Source organism: Rhodamnia argentea, chromosome 6, assembly GCF_020921035.1.
Source record: "Rhodamnia argentea isolate NSW1041297 chromosome 6, ASM2092103v1, whole genome shotgun sequence".
In the NCBI taxonomy this organism is placed as follows: domain Eukaryota; kingdom Viridiplantae; phylum Streptophyta; class Magnoliopsida; order Myrtales; family Myrtaceae; genus Rhodamnia; species Rhodamnia argentea.
In genome coordinates this window covers 8,627,983-8,653,510 of record NC_063155.1, presented here as the reverse complement: position 1 = coordinate 8,653,510, position 25,528 = coordinate 8,627,983, and the positions used below count along the sequence as shown (strand labels likewise).

At 44.6% G+C, this 25,528-nt stretch overlaps 2 protein-coding genes and 1 pseudogene across 2 annotated transcripts; 2 read left to right on the top strand and 1 right to left on the bottom strand.

Moving 5' to 3' along the window:
• Positions 1-884: 884 nt before the first annotated feature.
• LOC125315475 lies at positions 885-13,012 on the bottom strand. The gene is made up of 2 exons (XM_048280632.1): positions 12,330-13,012; positions 885-1,098 (listed from the first exon to the last, which is right to left on the bottom strand). Coding segments are annotated over exons 1-2 (684 nt in total). The 3' UTR covers positions 885-1,097.
• Positions 13,013-13,444: 432 nt separating this feature from the next.
• Positions 13,445-14,242, top strand: LOC115741511 (annotated as a pseudogene).
• Positions 14,243-23,445: 9,203 nt separating this feature from the next.
• Positions 23,446-24,368, top strand: LOC115731240. Its single transcript, XM_030661892.2, has 2 exons — positions 23,446-23,958; positions 24,241-24,368. Coding segments are annotated over exons 1-2 (507 nt in total). The 5' UTR covers positions 23,446-23,452; the 3' UTR covers positions 24,242-24,368.
• Positions 24,369-25,528: the final 1,160 nt, after the last annotated feature.

The following is a 25,528-nucleotide window of genomic DNA, read 5'->3' as shown; positions in this document are numbered from 1 at the left end:
GACTTCCACATGAATTGGGCAATACATTTCTCACGAATAATCTTCAACTTTGCAATAACAAGATTTTTTACCTAGAAAGTTTTCATGAAAATGTTACTTTTTATCATAATATCCATATAAGCTTAAAAATATGGTCTTTTCTTTCTTTTCTTTTCTTTTTTTCAAAAGAAGAGAAATACAAGGTATAGACTAAGTAGTACCGATACCGACACGCGACACAATACTCCGATACGTCATTTAAAAAAAAAAAAAAAAATGTGGACATATTGGAACACGTTGTATATTAAATGTATGTTTTTATATATATCATTAAAATGCAAGTTATTCGAAAAAAGTTAAATGCAAATTTATGCTCTTGCATGTTTATTGAATTCACGGCAACTGTTACTTCACCCTACTTTGTTGTAGGCACAAGTGGTTCGATTACCCATTTTAACCTCATCTACCATCAAATTTACAAGTGATTGAATCAATTGCTCGATCCACTTTACCGTGATTGTGTCTTTGTGAAATGACATTTAACAAAATTATGAAACATTTGTTCCTTATAATTCGTTAAAAAAATGATATTGTTGAAACACTTTCATGCTATACAAATTTAACAAAAAATTATTATATATATTTTTTTGGGAGCTCCAAGCCTGAGAAGATCCAAACCCAATGACTTTCAGTCCAGTACTACCGAATACTACTTTGAACTCAAAAGCCTTTTGCTAAATCTTGCTTTGAACTACATCAGCCATCACACCAATTGTTTGCCGACAGTTCAACTCTTCTCTTCTTTTATTGTCATTGCTATTGTTGTTTTTTATTTTCTTAGAACACCATAAATAAGATCACCTCCAAACTCATGTTCACCAAACCACAGCAACCCGACACAGCCGTTGATCTTGGCAAGAGTCGAAATTTATAACAAAAAGATCACAGCTGAGCAAGCTCTAAGCAAGAAGAGCTACACGAATCAAACTAAAAAGAGGAAGAAGATACAAAGATACATCACGAAGCCACACCATATTGCACCTGCTTGTCTACTTGCTTCCCAATCGAAAGCTAAATATCGCATCTATGTGTCGGGCTCCCACACGACGCCTCGATCCTCTGCAACGTCGAAGAAAAATATCTAATTAGTTCATAAGACATGTATTTGGCAGAGGTAGAGATCAAATTATTGTTTGTTCCTCCAGCTATGCTGGGCCGCGTTCGTTCTTGGCCAGTATGAAGGGAAGTACCACCATATCGACCAGTCATCACGAGCGCAACCAGGTGGTGACGGCTCCAAGAAGGGGGTGATGCTCATTGCTGAGCATCGACAGCTTCTCTTTTGTTTCATCTTGTTCATCAACTTCGTTGGCTAACGAGCAACTGCGGCGATGACAGTAATGCAAAACTAAGCAGGAGCTCGTAATTTTACTTACCAGAGTAGAGTGAAGATGTCGGGCTCGCACTGTAGGGTCCCACCGAGGATCATCCAATCACTGTCAACCTCGCTGCTGTTCGGAGCCGTGAAGGTCGCACCCATGCACGAGAAATACACGTCGAACACGGGCCACCGCCACGGACCCAAGTGCAGCCTCCGCTTGGATTTCGCCACCACATCGATGGTCACCTCCCCGCCCTTCAACGAGCTCACCAGGCCCTTCACGCCCAAGTCATTGACGATCGGCAGCGTCGACAGTGCCACGGCTCTGACTGTTGTCGAGTTGCCGGGGCCCTGAGAAAAGGCCGGAGTGCGGGCGGGTCGAGAGAGCCTGAGATTGCCTCCGAAGCTCAGGAGGAGCTTCATGTCGGCGTACTCGACTGCGATGAGCTTACTGGGGTTCTCGACGGAAAGAGCGATGTTCCATCGGGCGGTGACGTGGGAGGTGGAGATATTGAAGGACGAGAGCGAAGAGCTGGAGTCGAGCCCAAACACTGGCGGCATTAGAGCTGGTATCGCCAGAAAGATGACCATCAGGAAGCCGAGAAAACTGGGCATGGCAAATACGATACAGTGGCTGATGATCCGCTTGTACCTGCCGGGCGGTGGCGGCTGCAGCACCAGCGATGGTGGTCCTGGATTGTTTTTCGCAGTGGGTGGAGTCGCGGGGAGGTCGGCCATTTAAGTCTTTGGTGTCGGAGCACTTTTTTTTTGGGGGGGTCTTGGTTATCTCTCATCTCAATTTATAAGGGGCGAGAACGGACGGCTCCTTTTCGACGGACATGCCCCAGTTCTCGCGCCTCACAAAATGAGAGGAGAGAGAAAGTGCCGGGACGGATCCGACGGGTCCTTTTCGACGAACATGCCCCAGTTCTCGCCCCTTATAAATTGATATGAGAGAGAAAGTCCCGGGGCACGTTTTAAACTAAACTAGAGGGAGGGAACAGTCGTTTGGACACGTTTTACTCGCCTCATGTTTTTGCCTTTTGGAGAAGATTCTGCCCCGAAAGCAAGTTGCGCGGAGAGCGGTGAGCAAAGCTCGGTGACCTCCCCAGTTTATGTTCCGCTCCACGCAACTTCTCAGCAGAATCTCCCACGCAAAGTCGCGGGACTGGTCCTTTTCGATGAGGAGAAGAAGTAGAGACAGAGAGACGAGGGCCGCGGGGGATTTTCCAACTCTTTTTGTCTCTTAATGTCGTCTCTCCTAGACCATGAATTGGACGCTTTGTGGCTTGCTAATTCTTTTTCTGAAAATTAGACCCCTTTCCTCTGAGCTGTGTTGGATGCCGACATGTGCTGGGCGCACATGAATTCTTGCCCGAAGCTTTGCAATTTGACCATTATTTTTTCTCTTCAATTAATATTTGGGTTTGCTATTTGCTTGATATTTTTTGAATTCCTTTGACGTTGTGATCACGTACTGGGATGTGGACCGGCAGAGGGTGCTCTCTATCATTTATATTACCTTCTTTTAGAGACTTGATTGGCTTTTACATCGGGAAGGAAAATTCCTTTTTGTTGATTTCTGTGGTGAATGATGGAATTTACATCTGTATCTTTGCGCCAGCAGCCAACAGTAGGTCTAAACTCAACGTGTTGAATACTTTGTTAAAGGGTGACCGCGGTCAAGTCTATGCTTTACTGATTTGGCTTGCAGTTGGCTAATTCTACTGCTTCATCTGTATTCACTCAGTCATGCTCGAGCATTCTGTCTGTTTGGTAATCTCATTGTCTTTGTCGCAGTCTTTGCTGTGTGATCCCAATCCGAACTCTCCTGCAAACTCAGAAGCCGCTCGAATGTTCAGTGAGAACAAGCGTGAATCCAACCGGAGAGTAAGGGAGATTGTGGAGCAGAGCTGGACTGCTGATCATTCTCATCCACGGGACAAGTAGAGTAGGTTAAGTTTGGGGGTTTCATTTGCCGATTGTAATCCACAATCCAAGCAAGGGCTGTGTAACTTGTATCCTGTCGTAAAACGCCACGCTTGAATGCTTGCTATGTCATTGCTCGAAAATCATTTATGTTGTCGTCGTCTTCCCAAGCAGGGGCGTACTTCTAACTTTGTAAAAGGTAGAGTTGAACTATCAAACTTACAATTGGTGTAAAAGTCAATGTATTATCGGCTTGTTTGATCGCTGATGCAGTTCAAAGCAACATTTAGCGAAAGGCTTGAGTTCAAAGTAGTATTTGGTGATGCTGCTTAGGTTAAGTAAAGGAAAGCATCAGCAAGCCACCTTCTCGGGCTTGGAGCTTCAAACTTCCAGGCAGTAGCCAATTTATTGGCCTGAGTTCAGTGTTCACTTTGCATCTGAACCGACCTTTTATTATGTTTCGGTCGAAAATCTGAACTGACCTTTACAGATCAGGAATATGTATTCACCTAATATGAGCTTTCCTTGCTGGACGAAAAGAAACAAATTTGAAAGACATTTTAATGATGCTGTAGTCGGAACAAGGTTCAGAAACCATGCGGCCAACGGTGGTTACGGCATGGTGTAGGAGGGTGGGGAGAGTTCTCACTTAAGGAATTAGCAATAGTAACGCAATTGAAGATTAATCGATTTCTGTGAGCTCTAAAGGACTTGGCGTGACATCTCCAAATTAATTTACTCGAGATATTGTTTGCTTTGGCCTCGGTCTATATCGAGTTTCACGGTTTTGTCATTTCACATATAAGTAGGCATTTTCCCAGTAGGTTATCCATCCCGGTAGTGCTTTAGCCCGTGGACGCTTAATTTTAGAGTTCCAAAGCAAAATTTGCCGTTACATTAAAAGGCTACTCGAGTGAGTTAATCCATGGCATCACACTTTGGTGTTATCAAAATTAATAGTCTTCAGCTTTGCAATAACGCGATCTTTATCTAGAAAGTTTGCCTGAATATGTTTCATAATGATGTATGCCCAATTTCTTGATCTTAATTGTGTCCCAAGTTCTTTGCTTCATTTTTTTTTTAAAAAAAGCACAAACTTTAACTTGGATATCAATTCAATCGATAACAAAATTTGGCTCTTCTCAAGTTTTCTTCTACTGATGTCATTTATAATTCGACGTCTCATTTCATTTGTATCCGACCACTTACATATGTCATTGTTGTAGCAACTGCTGGACTATGAATAGTGTTGAATCAAGCACATATGGTTGTTGGATTGGGGAAAAAAATCATTAGATGTCCCTAAGATTATAATACCATCTCCTCCTTATATTCTAACTTCAATAAATAAATAAATAAAATGCAGAGTGATGACCAACTTGGATGGACACAGCCAGGCAAACGAGTGACGATGTGGATGGCGCGGTAAAACATAGGTTTCCTCGTTGGGTTTAAGAAGCATCGAGGAAGGTCGTGCTTCACTTTTTAAAATGTCGAATGTTTTGTAGGGACAGACCTCGTTAATACATGCGGAGAGGGTGTACCGATCTTTCATTGTCCTTTTTTTTTTTTTATAGATCCACACATTATTACCATGTGTTTTGTATAAAGTACTCATTAATTGAAACATCATTGGGTTAGAAATAATGACAGCATTGTTAGACCGTGAGGCTTGTGGCTTTTATATAGGAAAATGCTTCTATAATAGTCTGACAACATCTTGGGGTCATATATAATGACAGTAAAGGCAAACTGTCATGCTAGAGGCTTCCATATTTAACAAATTCATTCTTTAACCTCTTTTACAATCTCCCGGGGAGTCATCACGGATTCCGGATTCGTCCTTTGCCTTTTTAAATTCCCTAAAAAGGCCGAAACGCCTACACCGAAGTCCCCACGTGTCGCATGATGGGGGTGCTACGTCAGGAATACCTCATGGGCACCTAATATTTTTTAGCGTCTAGATGTTTTTGTCAATTGGACGGATTGTTCGTTTGTTTTGCCCGCGGAAGTAAAAGAAAATATTAGTTGCGGAAGACTACATCGCCCCTTTCTTGTTCTATCCCAATCTATTGCCCCCATCAACATCAATAAAGGAAGGGAACTAATATGTGAAGGGAGTGCATGCTTCTCTTGCCCTTTAAAACTTCGCACGGAAATGCTTGTGGCAGCACAGAAACACAGATAGAATTTCAAAATGAGATCCCCCACGCCGTCCCAACCCGTGCTATCGATGATCTGGCATCAGCGTCACCAGGGCTGACGCGTTCTGACCGGTACAAGCTGATCAGCGGCCACTGTATCCCATTCGCCGTGCCCACTGTTCTCGGCCTCCTCATGGCCGTCTCCCTGGCCATACCCGGCTTAATGCCACCGGAGTTTGCGCTCGACCCGGGCTTTTCCCTTTCGTCGGTCAACATCTCCGCCTCCCACGTCACCAGCCGATGGAACATCTCTCTCACCATCAAGAACCTCAGTAAGCTCATCTCCGTCAAGTACACCCACATGAAGCTCCTCTTGAGTTTCCAAGGCCAACTCGCTCTCTCTCGTCCCTCCCTCATTCCCACCTTCACTCAGGGCCCAGGCAACGTCACCACAGTCCGAGCAGAGGCCCTGTCAATGATTGTGATCAGCAATGACTTGGGAGTGAAGGGCCTGGTGAGCTCGTTGAAGAGCGGGGAGGTGACCATGGACGTGGTGGCAAAATCCAAGCGAAGGCTGCACTTGGGTCTGTGGTGGTTGCCCGTGTTCGACGTGTATTTCTCGTGCATGGGCGTGACCTTCACGGCTCCGACCGACATCGACGGTCACGGCGGTTGGATGATCCTCAGAGGCACCCTGAGATGCACACCTGACATCTTCACTCTGGTAAGAAAATTTTCAAGTTCCTGCATAGTTTTTGCATTACTGTCATCGCCGCAGTTGGTTGTTCGCCAACGAAGTTGATGAACAAAATGAAACAAAAGAGAAGCTGTCAATGCTTAACATCACCACCTTCTTGGAGCCGTCACCACCTGGTTGCGCAGGTGATGACTCGCTGAGATGGTGGTACTTCCTTTCGTACTGGTCTAGAACGAACGTGGCCTGGCATGGCTGGAGGAACAAATAATAATTTGATCTCTCCCTCTGCCAAATACATGTCTTATGAACTAACTAGATATTTTCCTTCTACGTTGCAGAGGATCGAAGGCGTCGTGTGGGAGCCCGACACGTAGATGCGATTCTTTTGATTGGGAAACAAGTAGACAAGCAGATGCAGTATGGCGTGCCTTAGTGATGTATCTTTTTGTATCTTCTTTCCCTTTTAGTTTATGACTCTTCTGTACCCTTCCGTTAGCGGATTGTTTGACGAGACGAGGCTAAGACTCCGTTGATCTTGGCGAGCTTATAGCTTGTTGCTCCGCCATGATCTCGTGATATAAATTTCGACTTTTGGCCGATAACGATGGCTGTGTCGTGTCGCTATGCGTCGATGAACACTTGGTTTGGGAGGTGATCTTGTGGTGGGGTGGGAGCTGTTGCAGAGAACCTACCTACTACTGCATAGCAAATCTTGTTTTTGGTTTTCTAAGAAAATATGATAACTAATGATAATAAATAATATAAAAAAAAGATCCCGAACGGAACCGAAGGGTTACATGCGGGTCGGGTACCGAGGGAGACCCAAGCTGAACTGGCCCGTTGGCACTAGTAATCCAATCCGTAGGAAAACTATTAAAATCACCCGCATCATAAGACTGTCGATTAGATATGGGTTGATTCTATGGAGGCCCAAATGAAAGGGCGGCCCAGATTTACGCATAGGACAAGAGAAAGATTGACTGCGACGCCGGCACACAGCAATCCAATCTTATCACCCCTCTCTCTCTCTCTCTCTCTCTCTCTCTCTCTCTCTCTCAATGCATATACCAAGCGAAGCTATCTCTCTCTCTATCTCTCTCGCTCGTACAGATACTCTTCACTCGGCTGCTTCCGATCGCCCGGCCATGAAGTGGCCCTATCTCTTTCATTGTTCTGTTGCTGTGTTTGAATCAGTTTCGAGGTTTATCATTTGCGCCCCTTCAAGCAGGTTCGATGCAGTTCCACGGCTTCGATTTCGGCTTTTTACATGAAATTTTGTGAATCGATTGCCATTTCCAGCTGCTCCATGTGCATTCGGTTCGTTTCAGTGTGATCTTGAGGATTCAAATTTTCATGGATCGAGGATTTTTGGGCTCGTTCAAGCGAAAACAAGAATTTAATTCAGCATTATAATGTCTTATTTCTTAAAATAGCATCAAAATTTCGGCCATATCATTGGTTCTAGTAATAGCCGAAAATTTGAGCTTCTTGTGGGCTTCTCTGTGCAAATTCAGGCTTAATCAATCAATGGATAATTAATTAAAAGCCCTTTTAACATTTAAATGAGCGCGAGCGGGCTGAATTATGTCTGAGAAGAGGTCCAAGGCCTCTTGAATTTCGGCACAAGCCTCCTCCCCCAGCCTTAGCCGAATTTTTCCAATTAATTATGGCTCACTGCACATTTTTTGGGCTTAATATAGGCTTTATTCAAATAATTGACATTTTAATTAAAGACTTTCCTCAATTATAAGTTCCAAATAGGCCGAAAATTTTCTACCCATTTAAGTCCGATCGCCTGTTCAATTCCCTTGCTGCCGGTCCAAGCAAAATGCAAAATGCAATGCATGCTAAACTAAATTAATTATGCTATGCATGAAAACTAATTAATTATTTTTGGCGAGAACTAAAACTAATTTTTATTTTTTTATGTAAAATAAATGATTTAAAGTAAAATCAAAATTTACGTGTCAACATCCTTCAAGATATCTTTGGTACAGGCTATCCATGGCCCATTTTTTCTTCTTCTTCTGCGATGGTCTATCTTCTTCTTCGTTTGGAGAATCTGTACAAAGACAAAGATGACAGTCACGATCCCAAAAACATTGTCCCGTATGGGGATCTTTGTAATAGTGAATAGGGCATCCTTCGGAGTCAAAACACTGAACAAGCTTCTTAGGATCATTGGATTCCTATGGACTGTCAGTAGCACATGGTTGCACCATGGCAATAGTGCAAAAGACAGAAGAGGAAGAATTTCTTCTTTGTCTTTGGAAAATTAACAACTGTGCCATCTCTTTTCTTTGTGAAGTGAGACTCCATGGTCTAGATGGGCCTGGAGTTTTGGTGGAGCTTGGAGTAACTTAACTAATTGATCTCTCGAAATTTGTCTAGGGACGTGAACACAAGAAGTCTGGTCATTATCAACTGAGATGAATAGTGTATCTTCCGATCCTTCAATTCCAGGAAGATTGAGATCAATAGCATGGTTTTGAACACGATATACCATCCGATAGTGCGGGGTTGCAGCTATAGAATATGAAGCCCGAGGTGCTCTAGTGAGTTACAACTGGACTTTAAGAGTCGAAAGCCGTCGAGGGTCCGTAAGGGCCATGTTGAAGTTGGGAAACAGCGTAACAAACACCGTTCTCTGCAACCATGTGCTACTGACGATCCCGAGGAAGCTAATGATCCTAAGAAGCTTGTTCGGTGTTCTCTTTTGACGAGAAAATATTAGATACGGACCTTGTAAAGCTTACGTGGCTCGGCTCACCATTCAATTTACGACACGTGTCGAATAGGGGGTCCACCACTCGGGAAAAAAAGAAAATTTCTCTCTCCTCTGTCTGTCTTGCCTCTCTCTCTCTCTCTCTCTCTCTCTCTTTCGCCCGACCTCTCCGACCTACTACCCACTCTTTCCTCCGACTAATCTCTTTTCCCTTTTCCGACCTCGAGCCGAGCCACAACCGCTACGGACCGTGTCAAAATTTCTCTCTCCTCTCCCTTCGTTTGCCGATGTCTTACCGCGAAGCTCGAGCCTAAGGCTCCCGGCCGCCATGGCCGTGGAGCTCGAGCTATCTTGCCATGGTCGCCGGGAGCCGTGGGCTCGAGCTCTGCTGTTGGGGCCAACGTCTTCTCTACCCCCGGTCGCGAAGCTCGAGCTCACGGCTCGCGGCCGCCATGGCTGTCGAGCTCGAGAACTCGAGGTCCGCCGCCATGGAGGCGGCGAGCCGCGAGCTTGAGCTCTGCGACGGTGGCCGACGTCTTACGGGTGCGTGACCGCGAAGCTCCGGCCCATGGCTCACGGCCGCCATGGCCGTGCAGCTCTAGAGCTCGAGCTCCGTGGCCATGGCGGCCACGAGCCGTGCGCTCGAGCTCCTCGCCCATGGTGGCATGAGCTCGTCGGTCGGCGTCCCGGCCGCAAAAGTCGTAGCCGCCATGGCTGGGGAGCTCGAGCTCCGTAGCCATGTAGCCGACGTCTTCTTGATTTTCCGGTCGAGATGCAACGCGAGAGAGAGAGAGGAGAGAACTTTCCTTTTCCTTTTCCTTTTTCTTTTTCTTTTTTGTGGTGGGACCCTTTTGCGCCACTTGTCACGCACTAAACGGTGATCTGGACCACGTCGGATTTCCCACGTCTGTACCCAATATTTTCTCGTGTTGTGACTCCGAAGGATGCCCTATTCACTATTACAAAGATCCCCAGACGGGACATTGTTTTTGGGATCGTGACTGTCAGGTCTTTCTTTGTACAGATTCTCCAAACGAAGAAGAAGATAGACCATCTCATAAGAAGAAGAACAAATGGGCCATGGATAGCCTGAACCAAAGATATCTTGAAGGGTGTTCACACGACAATTTTGATTTTACTTTAAATCATTTATTTTATCAACCTAAAATGTTCATAAAAATCCTAAATTATGTCAATTCAATTGTGGGAAAATCTGAAACTAATGCTAGAAGCGATCGGGTGAGTTGCCTTGCTCGGTTTTGGCTTCGCTTATTCGCTATTCTTTACGCGCGCTTTCCTCTCCGTGTTGACATTTCGTGGACGAAGAGATCAAAGGCAAGGGAGAGAGGGCCATTGTATGGGATTCTCTTTATCAATTCTCATGGGCTCTGACCGTAATACATGAACTGAAGACTATGGGTCCATGAGCTCTCACGCCGATTGTAAGTTTTAAAGGCCACTCTTCTTCTTCTTCTTCTTCTTCTCTCTTCTCTCTTCTCTCTCTGTCTATACTTATCCTTGTTTCTTCTTTCTGTAGCTCTTCTTTTCTCTATCCTCTCTTGAACAGGACTCTCTATTCCTTTATAATTGCAGTTTTTTGTTTTTTTTTCTGTATCCCCACAAAAAATACAAGTCAACCCAGCTCAACCCAAATTGCATCTTAGATTTGATTTTATATAAAACTAGTGGAAGGATTCAACTTCAACGTTTGAGCACTTAATGTCAGACCAGATGCCAAGATATTTAGCTCATCGGGAAAATTCTAGGTACCCAAAAGGTGCCACCTCATTTTTACAATAGCCTACTCCCCATGGAGAAAATATTAGATACAGACCTTGTAAAGCTTATGTGGCCCAACTCACCATTCAATTTACGACACGTGTCGAATAGGGGTCCACCACTCAGGAAAAACAAGAAAAATTTCTCTCTCCTCTGTCTGTCTTGCCACTGTTTCTATCTTTCGCCTGACCTCTCCGACCTCCTACAGTCCTACCCACTCTTTCCTTCGGCTAATCTCTTTTCCCTTTTCCGACCTCGAGCCGAGCCACAGCCGCTACGGACCGCATCGAAGAGCGCCCTCGAAGTCTTCGGCAACTGACTCGCCGCTGATGGATTCTGTCCCTTCGTTCGCCGACGTCTTACCGCGAAGCTCGAGCCTAACGCTCCCGGCCGCCATGGCTGTGGAGCTCGAGCTACGCGGCCATGGCCGCCGGGAGCCGTGGGCTCGAGCTCTTCTGTTGGGGCCGACGTCTTCTCTGCCCCTGGTCGCGAAGCTCAAGCTCGCGGCTCGCGGCCGCCATGGCTGTCGAGCTCGAGAACTCGAGGTCCGCGGCCATGGCGGCCGCGAGCCGCGAGCTCGAGCTCTGCGACGGTGGCCGACGTCTTCTGGGTCTCTGGCCGGGAAGCTGGAGCCCATGGCTCACGGTCGCCATGGCCGTGCAGCTCGAGAGCTCGAGCTCCGTGGCCATGGCGGCCACGAGCTGTGCGCTCGAGCTCCTCGCCCATGGTGGCATCAGCTCGTCAGTCGGCGTCCCGGCCGCAAAAGTTGCAGCCCCCATGGCTGTGGAGCTCGAGCTCCGTAGCCATGGTTGCCGACGTCTTCTTGATTTTCCGGTCGAGATGCAACGCGAGAGAGAGTGGAGAGAGAGGAGAGAACTTTCCTTTTTTTTTTTTTTATTTATGTGATGGGACCCTTTTGCGCCACTTGTCACCCACTGAATGGTGGTCTGGACCACGTCGGATTTCCCACGTCTGTACCCAATATTCGGGTGATGTTAATAGTTTACCAACGGATTGGACGACTAGAGTCAACGGGCCAGTTCAGTTCGGGTCTCCGTCGGTACCCGACCCGCCGATTACCCTTGCGTTCCGTTCTGGTTTTCTTCTTCTTATTACCATTACTACTGTTATGTTATTTTCTTAGAGCACCAGAAACTTATGTTCATCAAACCACAGCGACACGACACAGCCGTTGATCTCTAGGCCGATTCGAAGAGTTGGAATTTACAACAGAATATCACAGCTGAGCAAGCTCTAAGCAAGAGGAGCTACATGAATCAAACTAAAAGAGGAGGAAGATACAAAAAGACACATCACTAAGGCACACCATATTGCATCTGCTTGTCTACTTGCTTCCCGATCGACAGATCAATATCACATCTCCGTGTCGGGCTCCCACACGCCGCCTCGATCCTCTGCAATGTCGAAGAAAAATATCTGTTAGTTCATGTTAAATACACAGGGAGAGAGATCAAATTATTATTTGTTCCTCCAGCCATGCCAGGCTGCAAGCCCGGATCGCAGGGGCCACTTGACCAGTACCAGGGGAAGTACCACCATCTCGACCCATCATTACCAGCACAACTAGGTGGTGACGGCTCCAGGAAGGTGGTGATGTTAAGTATCGACCGCGAACAAGCAACTGCCCCGATGATAGTAATGCAAAACTAAGCAGGAGCTTGTAATTTTTCTTACCAGAGGAGAGTAAATATGTCGGGCTCGCAGTGTAGGGTCCCACCGAGGATCATCCAATCACCGCCACCCTCCCTGCTGTTCGGAGCCGTAAAGGTGACGCCCATGCACGAGAAGTAGACGTCGAACACGGGCACCAAGCACGGACCCAAGTGCAGCCTCCGCTTGGCTTTCGCCACCACGTTGATGCTCACCTCCCCGCCCTTCAACGAGTTCACCAGGCCCTTCATGCCCAAGTCATTGACGATCGGCAGCGTGGACAGGGCCTCGGCACGGACTGTTGTCGAGCTGCGGGGGCCCTGATCGAAGGCCGGAATGCGGGAGGGTCGAGAGAGACTGAGTTCGCCTCCGAAGCTCAGGAGGAGCTTCATGTCAGCGTACTCGACAGCGATCAGCTTACTGGGGTTCTTGACGGAGAGAACGATGTTCCATCGGGCGGTGACGTGGGAGGTGGATATATTGAGGGATGAAAGCGAAGAGCCCGGGTCCAGCCCGAACACCGGAGGCATTAGAGCCGGTATCGCCAGAAAGATGACCATCAGGAAGCCAAGAAAAGTGGGTATGGTGAACACGATGCAGTGGCCGATGATTGGCTTGTATCGGTTAGGCCACGGATGCTGCAGCACCGGCGATGGTGGTGCAGGACTGTTTTCCGCAGCGGTCGGAGTGGCGGCGAGGTCGGCCATTTGGGACTTTGGTGTCGGAGTGTTTTTTTTTTTCTTTTTGTTGTCTTGGTTTTGAGCGATCTCTTGCGAGAGAAGACGTCTCAATTTATAAGGGGCGAGAATTCGAGGCATGCCCCGTTGGGTGGAGTCGGATGACGGGAGGAGCAAAATGGACTCTTAATTTGTGGGGGAGGTGTGCTTGTTCCACGTGTCGGACGCTATGCGGACCTCCATTTCCACGTGTTATTATCTTTTCCCCCACACTTTGAATAAAAGCCGTTCAACGACGAGACGGAGTTCGCGGCTTCCTTCTTGAGCCATTGCTTCGTAGAATAGTTTTACGAGTGTAGTCCAAGAGTGCCGTCCTTTTCACGTTGAATGGTTCTCGAGCCAATTGAGTTAAAACTATTCTACGATGATAGGCTGGGAAAAATGCTTTTTTTATATGTTGGGAAAAAGACCAGCGTCTGTATTTGATGAATAATACACAGGATTGAAATACTGTAACTTTAGTAAGATAAAAATTAGAACTTTTTTTTCAATCGACAATGTATAGGAATGGAACTGTCAGGATTTAGTCCGAGGACTAAATTCTACACTGCAACACAACATCAGTTAATTAATTTTTCTCTTCCATAAATTCACAATGCAGTTGTACAGTGGGGACCTGCAAAAGAGAGTGGGCATAACCGCGGGCATATGCATCCTAATCCAGAACAAGCCGGAGAAGAAAGGCAACCGCTACGAGGCCATCTTCAGCTTCTACTTCGGGGACTATGGCCACATCGCGGTCCAGGGCCCTTACCTGACCTACGAGGACACGTACCTGGCCGTGACCGGCGGGTCCGGCATCTTCGAGGGGGCGACCGGGCAGGTCTAGCTCCAGCAGCTCATCTTCCCTTACAAGCTCTTCTACACCTTCTACCTCAAGGGCATCAAGGACTTGCCCGCCGAGCTCCTGGGAAAGCCGGTCGAGCCCAGCCCCACCGCCAAGGCCTGCGAGCCACACGCCACGATTGCTAATTTCACTGATTGATTGGGGGGTACGATCGTGAAATCGAAATTTAGAGCTCTTCGTTTAGTAATAACGGGTTGCCTTGTTATGCCCCATGGGTGTGGTGCTCCTCCTTTTGTTAGTGTTGACGACTTGCGGTGTTGCTTTTATGTGGGGGCTCTCTTTGCTGATGAGGCCAGAGTGGAGCATAAAGTTTCTGTGCTGCTAAAATGGAATATCCTTTAATTTGTGCGATTGAATATAATTACGTGCACTTAGCACTTTGCAAACTTGCGCAGATCGGAATTGACACTAATCAACGATAATTTTTTTTCTAATTGTTGAGTCCTGGCGAAACAATGCGATCGCTCACGTAGGAGTTGCGGTTATTTTTTATTGATTTTTAATTTTGAATTTTTTTTATTTCTTACGACCTTTAAAAGGTTGTAGATTTTTAGAAATAACAGTTTTTCGGACGATGAAATTGTGTCCGAACAAATTATGTTTCGGACATAAAGAGTTGTTTTTCTTTTTCATTTATAAATTCAATGATTTTGTTCATTGTCAACATGTTCTTCTTCCAATTTTCGTTTCTTTCCAAAAAGAGAAATAAAGTCAATCTTTTCAATTGTTTCCTTTTTATCGTTCTTCGAGAAATATTAGAATTGCTATCTAATTTTCTCAATTGAGACTTTGTCGTATGTTGGAAAATTTTTGTAGATAACAATTAGCAACGTTGTGGGTCGGATATTAACGAGAGTGTTATCACGCCTCGGAGTCCGATTCCATTTGTTCCCATCCGATCAGTATTTTTTTCAATAATTTTAAGGAATTATTTATTCGATGATAGAGTCAGAGTCAATCAAAGTAATGTTGACACCTGATTTTTGATCACTTTTATTTCATTTTTTTTATAAAATTATTTAAAAATAGCTAAAAATTATAAAAATTGAAAAATCGACTTTGGAAGCCTTGGCCTAGCCTTAGGAACCAATTTTGAACAAAAAATATTTTTCATGATTTTTTATATTTTTTCGAATTTATTTAATTATAAAAATACCCAAAAATATTAAATATTTTTTTTAAATCCATATTCACTTTGGTCACTTTAAATTTTGAAAATTCGATTTGGGTCACTATGTTCATTCATAAACATAAACCCGAGTCGAGCTAAAAAAATTCCTTTTCGAGTCTTTTAATTTTCAATTTCCACTTTTCAAAAGCTATGACATTGGTATCTAAAGCCTTGAATTTTAATTGGGTCCATTTGCACACCAACTTGTTCAATTTTAATCAAAAGGACTTAGTTGCACATTTATTTTTTTAATTTAATCCCGGTTTCATTCCAATTGAAATTAAAAATTTTCCAGGGACACCCATAAAAATCCAGACCCCGCACCCTTTAGTTTTCATCATGCCGAATCCAATGGTGGCTTTGGTTTGGACTGATTTGGTCATTTGGGCTTTGAATTAATGAAAAATCATTTTCTGGTCTAATGTACAATTTGGGGTTTTTATCCAAATTCACGCTATAAATTCATGAAAACACATTTATTACATAGAAAACACGCCATAGGATCCAATTTCAGTATCAATTTTGATTAAAAAAAAAGGGTCGAGTTGGGGACGAATTGGGCAATTTATCACAGAACCGGTTCGGCCGGGCCGGAGCCAACCCGACCTAGCCAACCTGGGTCTGCAGCAAAAACAACCTCTGTTCTCTTCTCTCTCATTCCCTCGTGAACACGCGCGCCACCGCCTCCGCAAAAAGGCCAAAAATCCTTCGCTCCACATTCCAGAATCTTCAACCACGAGCCAGCTGGCCATTTGAGGTACATTCCTGGTACAGAGCAAGCTGGCGTAGAGGGAATAACGGTGGGTTTTCTTGGCTCATTCAAAAAAAAATCTGCGTGGAAGGACAGCAGAGCGGGGGAGGCCTTTGAACAAAAGAAAAAGAAGGAGAGGTCCTCTTTCATGGAGAACGGCGAGCAAAGGAGGGGAGCTCTGATTCTTAAGCCTCGGTCCTCCACTGTCGCCAGCCCCGGCTGCTCGTTTGTCTTTTCGGCCGCCGAAAGCTTGACTCTTCCGTTGCTGTCTCCACAGGTCGGGGAGTGAAGTTCTCTCGTGGGCTCATCGCCGTTCGCTCTCATCCGACTCTCTAGGACCACTCGAGCCTCAACCATAACCCAGAGTGCGTTCTTGATGAGGTAACTTCGAACACCCTTCTGAGCCATCTGTTAAGTTAGGCGAAGACTGTGACTCCTCCTTCTTCGTCTGTACATGCATTTGTTTCCTTTATTTTGGGCTGCCATTGTCGATGTCCAGTGCGTATTTGTGATTTTCATTTTTTAAGTCCCAGTGTTTAGTGCAAGTCTGAAATGTTCATGTCTCTCTTCTCCTTCCATCACACACCATATGTTCCACATGAGTCTTGAACCAATCTCATGCATGTATCTCTGGTTAGTTTTTTTTTTTTGGGGGTCAAGCCTCTTGCATCTAGTTGTCGTCCAGTAGATGATAGAAGAATGTGGTGGTCCGATGAGGCTAGCTGGGGGTCGGATTCGGTGGTCACCGAGAGAGATGTCACTGGTGTTGTTTCTGCGGAGATTGACGGAGGCGGTCGGTGATGAGGGGTGTTCGCGGTCGTGTCGGGTCAAGCGGGCTGGTGAGTCGACGAACGTTTTTTTTTTTTTCTACGTGAGCTAGTTCGGTGGCGGCAACCTGGGATGGCGTTGGGTGGTCAGATAGTTGGTCCGTGCGAGCTTGGTTAATAACCATGGGTGTTTCGGTGGAATCCTATAGGTGAAACCGTGAAGAAGGTCCAGGGGGAAGAAGACGACCTAATAGAAAAAGAAATAAAACAAAAGAAAAATAATGAAAAGAAAAGGAATGAAAAAACGTGGGTCAAGAGGTAGGTCGGATTGGTGGGAGGTGCACGCTTGTTCGGTTCTTGCATTTTAGACTGGGCTGGGCTAGTTCGTTGTTTTAATTTTTAGTCTAGGACTTTTCTTAGTTAATGTTGGGCCCAAAATATAAAATTAAAAGAAAGTTTGGGCCACGCGTTGATGTCTCATATTGGGCCATTGGAGGAGAAAATGGAAAGAAGGTTGGGCCAGGTCTACTTTGAATGGATTGGGCTTTAGAATGAAAAATGGGCCTCTATTAAAGTCATTAAAAAATGTAAAAAATGGGCCTAGCTCCAAGTTTGTCTTTAGGTCTTACACTAATCCGGGCCCTTAAGGCCCGGGTTGGGCGCCTATGGTGCGAGCAGGGTCTGTCAGCCCAGTCCTTTTTTTTTTTAAAAGGAAATAAAATAATAAAATTCGAAAATTTGATTGTTTTAAAAAATAAATTATTAGAAAATCATTAGAAAAATCCAAAAAATTCCGAAAATTCCAAAAAATCCCAAAAAATAGGAATTGGCGAGAATCAACTAGCCGAGACCTATTTTGGGCGTTTTGACCCCCGAACCTTTTAAAAATGACGATTTTGCTATTATGACAAAATCATCCCCAAAAAAAAAAAATTCAAAAAAATAGCAAATTGTCACAATCAACTGGCCAAGACTTATTTTGGGTATTTCACCTCCCAAACCTTTCAAAAAATGACAATTTTGCCATTTTGGCAAATTGTCCGGAAAAAATTTCAAAAACTCCTCAAAAAAAAGAAAAGAAATGGCCACAATCAAATGGCCAAGACCTAATTTGGGTGTTTTGACCCCCAATCTTATAAAAAATAACTATTTTTCCCTTTTAGCAAATCATCTCCAAATCACCCATGAACCCTAATCACTCATTCTCTAAGCTTTTAAGGCTATACTAGAAGACCCTTGATGTGCATTGATGTGCCTTATTTGTTTGTATACTCAATCACGCATTATTGGTTGTGGGTGCTAGGATTAACCTTCCGATCTGTATGAAACCCCGAATTAAACTTGTCTCTCCCGAAATTCGCTCCTGTATGAAATCTTAGTTAGGATAATTACTCGCGTTAGGTACCGAAAATGCGTAGGTACCGACACCGACGTAATCAAGTCTTCGAACCCAAAATCTCCAATTTTGTAAAACCGATTGACCTCTCCCATTGACTCTAGGAGTGCCTCGCGCCATTGTGACTAGTATCGCACGACTATCTACGAGTACCTCGCGCCATTGACTCCAAACGAATTTTCGTCGGAGCTCCACCACGGGGCGTCACGTTTACACGCCATACACAGGACCCCGTGGATAAGATTTTTGACCTTTCCTTGTCCCCTTCCCCACCTTCATCACAATAGGAATCCTTCCTTCCTCCTTTACATGTTCTTTCATATTCTTTTGTGAATTCTTTTTCCCTTCATCCCTTTTGTGTTTTGGTAAATTGAAGCAACGCGTCATCCCACTACAGCAAATTAGACACCATACAAACACCCTTTTCTTGAAGAAAAAGGGCGATCGTGGGGAAAGGCGGGAGAAAGGTTGTCACAAGAACGATGGAACAATTGTTTAAAAAATTCTAAATATATTATACGGCGGTCAATTCAGTCTTAAATCTTTTAATTGCGCCAGTTTAATCCTAAATCTTTTGAAATTTTTTCAATTTAATCCTAAACCTTTTGATAATTTATCAATGTCGTCATTTTGCCCAGTTTACTCATAAACCTTTTACATATAGATGATATAATGATCGATTGACCTTTCATAACCAGTCGCGCCTGGTTAGTCGGATGTATGGGAAAGATTTGGGTGGAATCAACGCTAGGAGCACATTATCACCAAGTTCACAATGTTAGAAAGTGAAACATCAAGGTGTAACTTGCTATTGGCCCAAGATTTTTGGGTCGAAAATCTGAACCGACCTTTACACATTAGGAATATATATTCACCTACTATGAGCTTTCCTTGCCGGATGAAAAGAAACCAATGTGAAAGACATTTTTATGATCTTGTACTCGGAACAAGGTTTAGAAACCATGCGACCGATTGTGGTTACGACATGATGTGGGAGGGCGGGGAGAGTTCTCGCTTAAGAAATTAGCAAAAGTAGCGCAATTGAAGATTAATTGACTTCCATGAGTTTTGAGTTTCACTATCTTTGAAGGACTTGGTGTGACATATCTGGATTGACTTACTCGAGATATTGTTTGCTTTGGCCCGTTCTATGTCGAGTTTCACGGTTTTATCCTTTCGCATACAAGTAGGCATTTTCCTAGTAGATCATCCATCCAAATAGTGCTTTAGCTTGGGGATGCTTAATTTTAGAGTTTCAAAGCAAAATTTGTTGTTACATCAAAAGGCATCTCGAGTGAGTTAATCCATGGCATCACACTTTGGAGTTAGCAAAATTAATAGTCTTCAGCTTTGCAATAACGCGATCTTTATCTAGAAAGTTTGCCCGAATATGTTTCATAATGGTATATGTCCAATTTCTTAATCTTAATTGTGTCCCAAGTTCTTTATTTCATTAAAAAAAAAGCACAAACTTTAACTTGGATATCAATTCAGTCGATAATAAAATTTGGCTCTCTTCAAGTTTTCTTCTACTGATGTCATTTATAATTCGACGTCTCATTTCATTTGCATCTGACCACTCACGGATGTCGTTGCCATAACAGCTGCCGAACTATGAATAGTGTCAAATCAAACACATATGGTTGTTGGATTGGGGAAAAAAATCATCAGATGTCCCTAAGATTATAATACAATCTCCTCCTTATATTCTAACTTCAACAAAAAAAAATGCAGGGTGATGGGCAGCTTGGATGGACACAGCCAAGCAAACAAGCGAGGAAGCGGATGGCGCGGGAAAACCTAGGTTTCCTCGTTGGGTTTAAGAGGAAGGTCGTGCTTCACGTTTTAAAATGTCGAATATTTCGTAGGGACAGACCTCGTTAATACATGTGAAGAGGGTGTGCCGATCTTTCATTGTAATTTTTTTTTTAATCCCGACCATAGATCTACAAGCCGTAATGGCGTATTTTACATAAAACACTCATTAATTAAAATATCGTGGGGTTAGAAATAATGACAGTACTATCAGACTATCATTCTCTTATATGAAAACCGTTAAACCGACAGCCTGAAAGTACCGTCGATTATTTCTGACTATAGATCCACACATCATCACTTCGTATTTTGCATAAAGCATTCATTAATTGAAATATTATGAGATCAGAAATAATAACAGTACTATCAAACTATTAGATTGTCAGGCCATTTTTACAATATCTCGGGGAGTCACCATGGATTTCAGATTCGTGCTTTGCCTTTTTAAATTCCCTAAGAAGGCTGGGCTCAATGAAACGCCCACACGAAAGTGCCCACGTGTCGTATGATGGGGTGCTACGTAAGGAATACCTCATGGGTACGTAATATTTTTTAAAGTCCAGATGTCTTTGCCAACTGGATGGATTGTTCGTTTGTTTTGCCCGCGGAAGTAAAATAAAATATTAGTTGCGGAAGACTATGTCGCCCCTTTCTTTTTCTATCCTAATCTAATGCCCCCGCATCAACATCAATAAAGGCAGGGAACGAACATGGGAATTGAATCAGAAGACTGATAACTTGAACTCGCGACCGGCTTTGTCCAAAAACAGGGAAAGCTCTCGGACTACGTGCGATCCTTCCACGTCAACACTGCCGTGAACCACCAACTACATGTGCAATGACACTGCAATGACATGTTTAACGACATCATTGGATGAAAATTTGATGGGCACAAATTTGAATACCGATTGAAAATTTGTGATTTTTTAGGAGATAAAAGTAAAGTTTGGGTTATAAATGAGATCCGAGTCAAAGTTGGTGGTTTTTACTAATAACCATGTAAGGTGAAGGGTACGATAACTTTTTGCAAAAAAGAAGAAAAAGAGTATTTCTTGTTCTTAGTAGATCCACTTCAAGCAAATATTTATTAATTTTTTTTCAATTTCATAAAAAAGGGTTTGTGGGAAAGCAATACAAGCGTCGTGCTGCAAGACGCTCTGTAAGAACTCCCGAATCATACTCTTAAAGCTCCTCATTCTCATCATAAATAATCCGCTTTCCCCAAAATGACGCGAGCTAGTATTTTTACAAGAAATCACTAGTCAACCTTCCTACAAAAGATCTTTTTTAACATCAAATGGGTATTTTTATTTTTTATTTCTTTTTCTTATTTACTGTTCTTCTTCTTCTTCCTCGCACGCCTCTTCCCGAGCTTTCGTCGATGCCTGGATCGTCGCTGGCCTCCATCCTTGGCCATCATTGGCCTTAGCCGACGCCGATGCCAACGACCCTCACCAATTTATCCATCGGCCAATTACAGCCATCACCACACTCCCGTTGGTAGCCAAATCATTCAACATTGGCGACCAAAAGTTATTCTCCAACACTTAAAACTTCGGTCAAAACCAAAACTAGATTGCTAGCATTGGGCGATGGTCGAAAATAGGCAAACAATGGCGTCCAACCGGGCAACGGCAAGGCTCAGCCATCGCTAGGTGGGGTCGGCCTTGTAACCATGGGGTGGCTCGACTTCACCCAGCGAAGGTGGCGCTGGCCTCGCCTAGAGGCGACGACGCTAGTGGTCGGTGAAACCTCGATGGAGGAAGAAGATGAACCAGAAAAGAAAAAAATTAAAATGCTATTAAAAATTGCCTTGTAAGTATCGGCCGATGTTCACGTCGGTGCCGGCTAATCAAAGTTTGTCGGATGGACTGAATTAGCACAAATACGAGAAGTTTAGAACTGAATTAGCAAAAGTGTAATAGGTTTAGGACTGAAGTTATTTTTAAAAAAAAAATTCCTGATATTACACATGTTATCACAATCAAGTGCAGATTCATACGGTTGGAAAAATATATCAACCTAAAGCTTCTGATAATTCTCGAGGAAAAAATAGTTAGAAGCGTGGTCATTTGGATTTGTTTAAGCGGCACTGACGCAATTTTGAGTCATCGTTGGTTTTAACTTTCGAGAACCATCGAGGAAGGTCTACCAACAACGGGGATTGGGAAAGGAGTGGCCTTGCGCGCGGTGGAAATGGAAAATATTGGTTACGGAAGACTTTTTCAACATCAATAGTGCATGCACCGATGCACGCATGCTTCTCTTGCCCTGTAAAACGACTTCTGACCGTATGTAAAGGGAGTGCATGCTCTCGATGTTTTTTTTTTTTTAAAATGACCGAGGATCTGCAGGTTTACGCAACGACTTACGCCTGCATCAGCACTGCGTCAGCACCTCGAGGGGAGCTAGCATAGCGGCCCACCAACCATGACTCCCCATTTAAGTCACGAAGACATGCTCTTGATGTTGGTAAGTAAAATAAACAAAAAGTGCATTTTCGTTATTCCTCTTAGGATGAAAAGAAACGTATGAAATACTTTATTAGTAAAAAAACTATTATAGTTTTAAAATGAAAAAAAAAGGGGCAAGTGGACTACAACACCCCATTATACCCGCGTATCGGTGCGCGAATAATTATACGCATTTAACACTTTGCAAGCTTGTGCGGATCAAAATTGACACTAATCAACGATAATTTCTTTTCTAACTATTGGATCCTAGTGAAACAGTGTGATCATTGTAGTTATTTTTTATTACACCACTAGAGGAAGAAGAAAAAAAGAAGAGAAAGAAAATAAAAAAAATTAAAGTTAAAAAATCGAAAAATATTATTAAAAATTAGTCATGTCAGCTATTTCCATCCAAATTGATCCTAAAGATTAAATTGGTGCGAACGTAAAAGATTTAGAATTGAATTGACAAAAATAAATATTAAAATTTGAATTTGTACAATTGCAACAGATTTAAATCTTCACTAGTAATTTTTCCCGTAATTCTTCCAATGTTGTCGTCACCGTCGCTGGGCCCACAAAAATGTATGTTTTTAGTTTCGGTCAAACACTAAAACGCATTAAGAAACCAAGACATAGTTTTGTTTTTTTCAATGAGAAACCGAGGATTGACCACCCAGGTTCTGTTGCGCTCCACGCAACTTCTCAGCAGAATCTCCCGCGCAGACCCGAATTGGCGGTAGGGGGGAAATGGGCATTTTACGTGTGGGGGTGGCCGAATTGGCAGGAGGGGCAAAATGGACTTTTTACGTGTGGGGGGTTGGGGGTGGTGTTCGAGGGTTAGAGGTAGTTAATGCTCTTTGCTGTAAGAGCTAGTTTGGACCGCGGGCTTTCGGTGGGTGTGGGGTGCGGGGTGGTGGGGGCGTGGGACCCAACCGGGTCTTATAAATTGCGATGTCTTCTCTCACAAGAGACGAGCAAGAGACCCCTCAAAATCAAGTCAACAAAAACACTCCCGACGCCAAAGTCCCAAATGGCCGACCTCCCCGCGACTCCACCCGCTGCGAAAAACAATCCAGCACCACCATCGCCGGTGCTACAGCTGCCGCGGCCCGACCAATACAAGCCAATTATCGGTCACTGTATTGTATTCACTATACCCACTGCTCTCGGCTTCCTGATGATCATCTTTCTGGCGATACCAGCTCTAATGCCGCCAGTGTTCGGGCTCGACCCGGGCTCTTCTCTTTCCTCCCTCAATATCTCCACCTCCCATATCACCGCCCGGTGGAACATCGCTCTCTCAATCAAGAACCCCAGTAAGCTCATTGCCGTCGAGTACGCCGACATGAAGCTCCACCTCAGCTTCGGAGGCGAACTCAGGCTCTCTCGACCCTCCCGCATTCCGGCCTTCGCTCAGGGCCCCCACAGCTCGACAACAGTCCGAGCCGAGGCCCTCTCCACACTGCCGATCGTCAATGACTTGGGCGTGAAGGGCATGGTGAGCTCGTTGAAGGGCGGGGAGGTGGCCATCGACGTGGTGGTGGAAGCCAAGCGGAGGCTGCACTTGGGTCCGTGCTGGGTGCCCGTGTTCGGCGTCTACTTCTCGTGCATGGGCGTCACCTTTACGGCTCCAAATAGCAGCGAGGGTGGCGGTGATTGGATGATCCTCGGGGGGACCCTACACTGCGAGCCCGACATATTCACTCTCCTCTGGTAAGAAAAATTACAAGCTCCTGCTTAGTTTTGCATTACTATCATCGGGGCAGTTGCTTGTTCGCGGTCGATGCTTAACATCACAACCTTCCTGGAGCCGTCACCACCTGGTTGCGCCGGTGATGATGGGTCGAGATGGTGGTACTTCCCCTGGTACTGGTCAGGTGGCCCCTGCGATCCGGGCTTGCGGCCAGGCATGGCTGGAGGAACAAATAATAATTTGATCTCTCTCCCTCTGTGTATTTAACATGAACTAACAGATATTTTTCTTGGACATTGCAGAGGATCGAGGCGGCGTGTGGGAGCCCGGCACGGAGATGTGATATTGATCTGTCGATCGGGAAGCAAGTAGACAAGCAGATGCAATATGGTGTGCCTTAGTGATGTGTCTTTTTGTATCTTCCTCCTCTTTTAGTTTGATTCATGTGGCTCCTCTTGCTTAGAGCTTCCTCAGCTGTGATATTCTGTTGTAAATTCCAACTCTTCGAATCGGCCGAGAGATCAATGGCTGTGTCGTATCGCTGTGGTTTGATGAACATAAGTTTCTGGTGCTCTAAGAAAATAACATAACAATAGTAATGGTAAGAAGAAGAAGAAGAAGAAGAAGAAGAAGAAGAAGATGATTATGACAAAAAAAAATTGAGTGTGACGCCGGCACACAGCAAGCCAATCACATCATCACTCTCTCTATCTCTCTCTCTACGCTTTTACGCATAAAACCAGGCAGGCCGATGCTGATCCCTTCTCTCTCTCTCTCTCTCTCTCTCTCTCTCGCACAGATACTCGGCTGCTTCCGAATGAGAGACTCTTCCTCTTTCATTGTTCTGCTGCTGTGTTTGGACCGGCTTCGAGGTTTAACGTTCGATCTCCTTCAAGCGGGTTCGACGCAGTTCCACAGCTTCAATTTCGGCTTTTGGCGTGAAATCTCGTGAATCGATCGCCATTTCCATCTTCTCCTTGTGCATCCGGGTCGTTTCCGTGTGACCTTGAGGATTCGATTTTTCATGGATCCAGGATCTTTTGGCTCGTTCAGGCCGAAACCCTCGCTTAAATTTCCCCTTTTGCTGTCTGAGGTTTTGATTGGTGCGCGCGATTGTTCTCTATTCTTGGTCGCAGCACTTCGCTATGCGATCCCAATCCAAACTCTCCTGCAAAAACTCAGAGGCCGCTCGAATGTTCAGCGAGAGAATAAGCGCGAATACAACCGGAGAGTGAGGGAGATTTTGGAGCAGAGCTGGACTGCTGATGAAATTCCATCCAGGGGGACCAATTTGAAAAATCGTTCATGGTGTTGTCGTCGTCTTCCCAAGCTCAGGCCGACTTCTAACTTTGTAGTTCAAAGCAAGATTTAGCGAAAGGTTAAGTGAAGGGTGCTTCTCTGGTTGAAGCATCAGTAAGCCCTCCTTCTCATGCTTTGGAGAGCTTCAAACTTGCAGGCGGTAGCCACTGGGTTGGCCTGAGTTCGGTGTTCACTTTAGGTGAGTGAGCTTGTTAGACTGAAAGTCTGCTTTTAGCTATGTTTGGATCAGCTTACATCTGAGCTGATCTTGATTCATCAGGTATATATATT

Excerpts from the sequence above, each read along its gene's own strand:
- LOC125315475 (XM_048280632.1), bottom strand. The coding sequence starts at position 13,012 with ATGGCCGACCTCGCCGCCACTCCGACCGCTGCGGAAAACAGTCCTGCA.
- LOC115731240 (XM_030661892.2), top strand. The coding sequence starts at position 23,453 with ATGCCGCCAGTGTTCGGGCTCGACCCGGGCTCTTCTCTTTCCTCCCTC.